The sequence below is a fragment of the Falco rusticolus genome, chromosome 4 (genome assembly GCF_015220075.1).
Source record: "Falco rusticolus isolate bFalRus1 chromosome 4, bFalRus1.pri, whole genome shotgun sequence".
Taxonomy (NCBI): domain Eukaryota; kingdom Metazoa; phylum Chordata; class Aves; order Falconiformes; family Falconidae; genus Falco; species Falco rusticolus.
In genome coordinates, this window is record NC_051190.1 from 10,368,129 (window position 1) to 10,376,417 (window position 8,289).

Consider the following 8,289-nt stretch of genomic DNA (forward strand, 5'->3'; position numbering starts at 1 on the left):
GGCTCTGTGCAAGCTGCTCAGCAATAACAGAAACCTCCCTGTGTTATCAAGGCTGTTTTCAGCACAAACCCAAAGCAGAGCCCCATACGAGCTGCTCTGAAGAGAATTCACTCCACGCCAGGCCAAGCCAGCCTCTCCAGACCGAATCCTGAGGCTGCAGCACAGCAGCAGCTGCTCTCCAGCCACACCTCTTATCTTCAAATGCTGGGTAAGGGATTGATTCTATTTGATGTTGCAAATAAGGACAAAGATTTTCAGTAAAACTTAGCCGTAATTAAGTGTTTTTCTTGATTGAATATATCCATTATTGCTTTCCTGGAGTGTGATTTATTCCTTTGCGCCCTGCTTCTTTCTGAAAGCCAAGAAAGAGTAGGGACTTACGTAGGACTAAGATGCAAAGCCACAGACTTAGATTGATTCCAGCCTTTACATGAACCATCGCTGCTGTCAGCCAGACATTGACATTTCTATAAAAATCCTAATGTAAATATTTGTTCTAAATCAGTCTCTTTCCTTTTGCCTTGACTGGAGTATAACCGAGGGAGCTTATGAAATGCTGTATCGTTTCAAGATTAATTGCTACTGAAAGTTGGAGGATTTGTTGTCTGCCCTGCACACACACCCCTGGGATAACCTACTCTCAATTTAGTTTCTTTCCTCAAATTCTTTCTCCCTGGACAGTGAGTTTCACAAAAGCCGAACTGTCTGCCTCCCCTAAGAGCCTGTCTCCCTTGCTAGCCCTCCCTCCCTGCCCCACCAGCAGACAAACCAGGGGCTGTTGATGAAGGGAGGTGAACGTTTGCCTCTGCTGACAGTTGGATCATTCCCACTTTTCAGATGCCGTCTGTGTGACAAGGTTTGGTCTGCACTCAAATACAGCCTGTGGGCTGAGCTGAGAGAGCAGATCCCTGCACCACTGTGTTAAATAATCATCATTAAAGTCTGGTTCATCAGAGAACTTTGGGGGTCATCGAGGTTTTGGGGTGGGGGGAGATGCAGCTCGCTTCTGTGTCAGGATGCTGAAATCATATTTTAGTGTAAGTTTTATGACCTTCTCTGTTGGCAGTGCTGTCACCTGGGATCTGCAGGACTTCTCACCTGAGCTTTGCAGGCAAGGTGATGGCAGCTGGCAGGCAGGCAGGAGTGAGAACCACCAGCGCTCTCTTCCTCCTGCTCCTGACTGGGTTAGTGCAGAAAAGGGGCTCTCACTGCCTGTCCCTCTGCCTTTTCTTCCTGCCTTGCCCCAAGCCCCCAGTGCTATGAGCAGTTTCAAACCCACGCGGAGCAAGTAATCTAAGTTAACAACATTTTACAATTGCAAATCACCAGGCACAGACCTCTGGTTGCAGCTCTGAAGCATACACACACACATACACGCACGCACACGATGCAGAAAGGTTGTTTTAATCCTGCCCTGGCAGAGCTGCAGAGCCCCCGTGAACGAGAACGCATGGAGGTCCCTGCCCTTCAGGTGTTAGAGATGAAGCACACGAAAGTTTTTTACCCTTGCAGTAGCTCCTTTTATTTGTCAATACAGTAAGTATAGTATGCTGCTTCTAACTGATTTATTTTTGCATACTATGAGGAAAATAACCTGAAGGTTTAATTTGCCTTCTCACCCAAAATATTTGAACTTTAACAAAATATTTGGGTTTTTTCCACTAAATATTGCACTTGCTGTTAAGTATATCTACATCAGTCTTCTACAGGATCTGCTGGCATCTGTGTATTTCCACACCACTTGAGAGGACTCAGCATGCTCATGAGCTTGAGTGGCGGCTCTTTCTTGGTCTCCTGCTCTTCGAGAACTTTGATTTCAGCCAGTTGAAGAAGCCACCTTTTGTTTTTAACTCAAATTCTACTGGGAAGTGGTCGCTCACCCCCAGTGCCTACAAGACAAGGAGAGGGGTTGGGAGCTGGCCACCATGCTCTTGCCAAACCCTGCCCCAGGGGGTCTCATTGGGATGGTGGGGAAGTGGATGTGCAGTGGTGGATGCGGGGAGGTGCAATGCTAGCATTGCATCACTTTGGGAGGCTGCAATGGTTTTATGGCCAAGACTGTGTTCAAAACTGCCTGGACAGCATTGGCTTTGAGCCCCTGTGTTAGCTCTTGCCCCTCTGCTGCAGAGGCGGTGCTGTGCCTACCTGCTCCTCAGTCATCTGAAAGTTCTTCTGGAAATCGAAGACACTGACAGAGTGTGGCACGATGGCATGGATGAGCTTCTGCCCGCTGACCACGATCCTGCAAGGAGCAAGGAATGGGGGTGCTGTTATGACGTGCACAGCCAGCAGCAGCCAAGCTGCACAGAGCCAGTGACCAGGGAGGTGGCCTTGATGGAGTCACAGCTGCACATGGTTTATCCTTACCCGCGGGCTGCCCACTCAGACATGTCAGCACCTGCCTCCTGCTGAGTCTGGCTGATTGCTTTCCTTGGCAGTGAGGCATCTAAATATTTGCATGCATTGGCCAAATTACTTCTATCTAAACCCACCCCAACAGTGCTGCAAAGTTCAAAGCTGTACTTTAGATACAAAAATCATAGGAAGCCAGTGACTGGAGTCTCAGTGAAGTCCTGCTTTGATCCAGAAGCTCGTTCTGCAAGACATTTAAGTCTTGACTTACTCTGGGCTCTAACAGGCTGATGTATTTGTCCCTGCTGAGGGAGCTGCACGTAGCAGCACGACTTGCCATGTGCCCGGAGGAAGGCAAGGCGTCCCACCTCCTGAGCAGAACCAGACTTTGCATTTGTCAATCCAAATTACAAATGCAAGAGCCAAAACCATGGCACAAAGCCAGCAGGGAGGTGCAGCAGCACCTTCTGCCAGGGTGTCTGCAGGGCTCCCTGTGGATGAGAAGCGCTGCATAACTGTCCGGCATTTATCTTCACCTAAGCCACAGCAACAGCTGGTTCTTGCATGAAATTTTGCCCTTTCTGCAAAACTGCTTGCCAACCAGCCTGCAAAGTGCTGTGTGCTCCTGACTAGAAGTATTCAGATCTCATTTCCCCCTGGACACTGTTTTATCTTTGAAGGCCTCATGCACATTTGCTTTATCTGACAGTCACTGACACCTTTCGATATACTTTTTTTTCTCTGAGAGTGGTAAACAGAGAATGCTTTGACAGCGAAACCTTTACCTGTCATATGGGCAGCTTGTGCTCCTCTTCACCGTTGTGTCATTTTTGTCACCAATTAGCCAGATGAATTCAGGGTAAGTCCTCAGCCGGATGTTCTTCCACTGTTTTTGGGGAACATAGCTGCATCCAGCGTTAAAGTCCCCCATGAAGATGAAGTTCTGGAAGGCAGAGGGGTTTTCAAAAGCAGTAATGAGGACAGCTCTTCAAAAGAAGACTGGCAAGGATGTTTAGGGTCAAAGGATGCTCCCGATAGCCATTACAGCTCAAATAGCAAGCGCTCATTGGGTGCAGTGGGGCTTCTCCTTTCTGCTGGGTGCACCACCAAAGCATGCTGGTTTACTGATTTTACACAAAGTTTACTGATTAAAATGTGGAGAACTTGGTGAAAACACATCAAAGAAGTACTCAAAATCTGGGGTTTATTAATGGTTTTAAGGTTATCAGGCTGGAATAGAGAATAGTGTGCCAGATGACTCAGTACCAAAGCCGCTGTTAGTAACACAGATGTGGCAACTAACCTCAGTTTTCCAGCGCTGTTTTACATCTAAATACACATCATAGAGCTCATCAATCTCCCGTACTGCTGTCTCCGGTGTGGTGTGCAGAGGGATTATAGCAAACTCTTTGACAGCTTAAAAACATGGCAAAAGAAGAGGAAAAAAATGTAATGGTTACGCACACAATGAATCACAAAGAAACAAGAGACCAACTTGGAAGCAAGAAGGTTTCTCTGAAGAAGCAGCAGCCTCTGCCCTGGCTGTGGATCAGAGGCAATTGCTGGGTAATCGCACCGTGCTCCCCACCAGCTGCCCAGCCACAGTTACGCTGCGATACGACAAGGTGCTGCGCCAGGACCAGGCAAACCCCGCTCCAATATGGAAAAACCCACGGCAATCGCTGCTGCCATGGCCACGCCGGCAGCACGGAGCACATCTGCCACACCACTACCCATGGCAGCAGCTTCCCAGGGGCTGCAGCGTGTGCTGAGCTGTGGGCGATGCCAGAGGCAGCAGCCCCAAGGGCTGAATGCTGCTCTTGTAGGGAAATGCGGGGGGGGGGCGGGGCAAGATGCGGCCCCTTTCGCCTGCCCCCACCACGCGCTCGGGTCCAGCTGGTGCTTTTCTTGCTGCATGAGATTCGTCGATGGGCGAGTGATTTGTTTCTGAAACATCTCACCGGTTTTTGGAGACTGGAACCAGATGGTGAAGGGCTCTCTGGAGAAGGCATCCTCATCCCCGGGCTGGGTGTCAGGGTACTGGTAGGTTTGTTTCACTGATACCAGATGCTGCCTGCAGCAGGATAAACAGGGTAGGGGATGGCACGCTCGCAGCTCGCTGGGACATGTCTAACACTGACTCCATGCTCTGGTCCAGCCCCCAGGCCTTAGTCTGGGACAGATACAGCCATGCTGGTGGCTGCACCTGGGGTGATCCCCACACCCAGGCACAGCCCATCCCATCCATGCAGCCTGCACCTCTCCGGCTCCCTCGGAGCAAAGCCACCACCTTGGCTCTACAAGGCTGCCAGCCGGGAGGGCAGGTGAGGGGCTGGCTTGGTGGCCAGGGGAGCTCGCTGACCTGTAGATGAAGGCGTACTGCTCCTTGTAGCTCTTCCTTCCCAGCCTCTCGCTGACCACACAGCTGTAGTCCTCCTTCGGCCCCCTCAGCTGACTGGAAGGAAAGCGGTGTTGCTGCCTTTGTTTCTGCATTCACGAGGGGCTGAGGAGCAGATAATTCTGCCTGTGCCCAAGGGCAGGGGATGTTGCCTGCCTGACCTCAGCAGCAGGTAGTAGGGACAATACCCCTTCCCTACTCATTGCAGCCTCTGTCCCTCCTTCAGCTGGGTGTACTCTGCTTTTCCCTCCGGACCGTCACTCCAGACAGGCAGCCCCCAATCCCAAGCAGCCCCCAACCCTGCAGAAAGGCGGCTGCCCTGCCGCTAGCCAGGCAAGGGCCCGTCCCTCCCTTCTGTTTTCCTTCAAGAGTTAATCTTTAATGAATTGAATCTAACCTGGTTATTTTGATTGAAAAATACATGTCCTACAGTGGTCTGGAGCTGGCTTTGCTCCTGGCCTTCAGTGAGGCTGCCAGAGCCTGGGGTCCTGGGGTCCTGCCTCCATGGCTGGGACGGAGCCCAGACCCTGAGCTTTCGCCCCAGAAGGCAGCGCTGAGCAGAGTAGGGCTCTTGCCAAGCATCTTTCCCAATATTTGCTTACTTGCCCATGGCCACCTTACCTGGTGAGCTTCTCCACCAGGAAAGGACAAATCTGGTTCTTGTTCTCCTTTATTTCCATCAGCAGCACGATGTCACAGCGAGAAATGATCTGCAAGGGGAAGAAGCAGAAGCAAGTTTGCATGCTGGTGGGTTTTGGAGAGTTAGAAAGAGGTTAGAAAGAAGTGGTAACTGGTGCGTGAGAAGTCCTTTATGGAAGAAGCAGTGTCTGCCCTGGAGCTGGGGTGGGGGTGGGCAGCGGAGCAAAGCCCTTCTGCTTTCAAAGCGGTCTCACTCCCTCGCGGGAGCTGGGAGAGGGAACTCTGAGGCAGAGCAGTTTCGAGTTTGTTGAAAAACTCCTGGGCTTGATGCTGAGGAGGAAGTCTGGAAAGAAAGGGGCAGCGAGAGCACTGCCGGGGTACTGCCCTGTGCCCCCCTACCCACTCGGTCACGCTTCTTGCTCCTCCTTGCCCTTCCCACATGGGTTTTCTTCTCTGCTTTGGACCGGTGCTGCACACAAGCATCCCAATTCACTCAGAGCCCAGATGGATGTGGCAGGAGGTTTTGGGGGCACTGAGGGGAGCCATTAGGGTCTATCATCAACCAGCTGCAATGGTTTTCATCCTTTTTCTGGTGCACGCACCCCTAGGGTCCTGCAGCTATGCTATGCCTTCTGAAAGCCGCCCGTGCTGTCAGCGTTTGCCCATCCCAGTCATCTGTTGCAGACCCCTCTGAAATAGCCTGTGGAGCACAAAGCAACCCCCGGTCTGAAAACAGGGTCCCGGCACTTGTGGGCTGCAGCACTGCAAGGGGCTGCAGGGTGCCCAGGTGGGGGAGGGCTGCCCCAGCCTCGCTCAGCTCCCACTGCCGGCGCTGGGATTCCCCACAGGCAAGCCCAGCTCACTCCACACCCTGGCGTGCGCAGGGGCTTCCTTCTTCCCCCAGTTTTATTGCTTTTCAAATGTTATGGGTGATACTCATGGGGGAAAAGCCCCTTTTTCCCCCCTGAAACTTGTAGAAATTAATATATTGCCCACGGCGCTGACAGTACAGGAAGAACAGTCTAGAAACGCAAACCCCAAGCAAACTCCTCTTCTCCAGCAGTTTGCAGTGAAAGGATTAAAACCTAACTAAATGGTGGCATTCCTCACTGCTGCCCTTCGGCACGCACAGCCACCCTGCTAACACCCAGCACTGTGGCATCTTGGAGAGCACTTACAAAAGCTACAAATCCAAAACATGCTTCTTTTAAAAAGCTGAGTTATCTTCAGCTGCTGCAGAGGAAGCCTGATGGTGAGGGCTTGTTTTAATAAATCAGCAGCCAGGCTTTTCAATTTTGTACACACTCTAATATGATACTTTCTGCTGTCCTGAGAATATGTTTAATTATACAAGAATATTTCAGAATAGTTAGCACATAAACAAGGTAAATAATGTATCACAAAATAAAGCTCTGTGGATTCAAAATGAAAACTATTTTTACTGTGCACAGAGGTTTTCCTCCTTTCCTAACTCCATTTCCAAAAGAAACAGCAAATGTTGTTTCTGTTGTATTCCCATGCAAGCTAAAATAACAGCAAACATCCTACTTAACCACAGGCTGATTTTTACTGTAAGAGTATAACATTATTTAATTATTCATTTGTTGCTTTTACTTGAAATTCAACTACAAAAAGGTAAAAAAGTGCAACATTATGCAACTAAGAAATCTTTGGAAAGCTCAATGTCTGTCCCATCCAGGCAAATGAACATACCTTTACCACGGCATCGACGACTTCAGGTCTGGCTATTTTAGTTTCTCCAAGAGACCTCACATTGAAGGAGCAGATTTTTAGGCTCAGAGATGGGCTGAAATTGCAGAGCAAAAGCAAGATGAAGAGCAACATCTTCAGGGACTTGGACAAAATGAGTTGCTGTGAGTGTGCCTATAAATATATATGTGTGTGTGTGTTTGTGGTAGTTGGGAGGTCAAACTGAGCAGTCAGCAGTGTCGATCACGAACATGAACAGGAATTGCCATTTCCTCCTTCCCCTCGCTTCCATCTCCCAGCTCAAAGCAACATGGAGACTTTGAACTTCTGCCTTGGGGGAAAACCGGTTCTTCCGAGCCAACCTCCCCACCCTGGAGGAGCAACCGCTACTGCTCTGCCAGACCCCAGCATCCCTCCCCACAGGGAGGCACCTACTGTGGTATGCCTGCCATGCCTGGGTACCGGCCGGGACCACCCCAGGCAGTGCTGGGGCAGGACCAGGCTCCCTGGGCCACCCCAGACTAGAGGTCAAGACCAGGAGGTGGATGGATAGATGGTGAAAGGGTCTGGGAAGCAGCAGTGGGGAGAAGAGGGGGTCTGGAGGAGGTGTACACCAGAAGCCCCAGTGGAAGCTGATGGTGGTGGGACACCCTGGACATGGAGGTTTTGACCATGTCCATGTTTTGTTCTGCTTTCGTGGTGGTTGGAAAGTCACGCCATAAGAAAGCAATGAACTGTCTATTGCCCCAGGCTGTGCACTTTTACCCACTTCTCCCTCTGCCCACAGCTGTGATGTGCTCTGCTGTGGGACGGCCACATTTGTTTGCCCACTGCTAAGGGGGAGGCTGCTGGCTCAGCCGCTGCAGTGCAGCTGTGAGAAGGTACACGATGCCCCCAGGCGCTGCCCCCCAGGCGCCTGGCCAAGTGTCCCCAGTGTAGCAGTCTTAGGCTGGTGACCCAAGATGTGTGCACGTGGGTCTGGCTCGTGCTGTGTGGTAGAAGGGGACACACAAGTTTGGCCAAGGTGCCACTCGAGTGAGGATGCTGTAGCTGGGATGGCTTGGTCGTACTGAGCAGCTTTTGCAGGGAAACCATCCCCCCGCCCTCCCTTACTCCTCTGCCGCGTGCCAGACACGCGTTTGTCGGCCCCCAATCAGATACAATGATGGGATGTATAACAAGAAGTCAGG

General features: G+C 51.0%; 1 protein-coding gene across 2 annotated transcripts; it reads right to left on the bottom strand.

Moving 5' to 3' along the window:
* Window positions 1-1,496: 1,496 nt before the first annotated feature.
* On the bottom strand, window positions 1,497-7,393 carry DNASE1L3 (deoxyribonuclease 1 like 3). 2 transcript variants are annotated; one of them, XM_037383270.1, is made up of 8 exons: window positions 7,103-7,393; window positions 5,372-5,460; window positions 4,715-4,807; window positions 4,314-4,426; window positions 3,656-3,768; window positions 3,138-3,295; window positions 2,146-2,242; window positions 1,497-1,889 (listed from the first exon to the last, which is right to left on the bottom strand). In XM_037383270.1, the coding sequence occupies exons 1-8, from the start codon at window positions 7,232-7,234 to the stop codon at window positions 1,761-1,763; spliced, it is 924 nt and encodes a 307-aa protein (XP_037239167.1). In that variant the 5' UTR covers window positions 7,235-7,393; the 3' UTR covers window positions 1,497-1,760. The 2 variants fall into 2 exon arrangements, with proteins under 2 accessions (XP_037239167.1, XP_037239168.1); XM_037383271.1 differs by lacking the exon at window positions 7,103-7,393 and having other exon boundaries at window positions 4,715-4,855; window positions 5,372-5,462.
* Window positions 7,394-8,289: the final 896 nt, after the last annotated feature.

Bases quoted from the DNA above. Each gene is read 5' to 3' on its own strand.
- DNASE1L3 (XM_037383270.1), bottom strand. From the start codon at position 7,234: ATGTTGCTCTTCATCTTGCTTTTGCTCTGCAATTTCAGCCCATCTCTG. The intron at 4,808-5,371 runs GTAAGGTGGCCA...CTTTCCTTCCAG, and splicing joins CTGGTGGAGAAGCTCACCAG to TCAGCTGAGGGGGCCGAAGG. The intron at 3,769-4,313 runs GTGAGATGTTTC...CATGTTTTTAAG, and splicing joins GTTCCAGTCTCCAAAAACCG to CTGTCAAAGAGTTTGCTATA.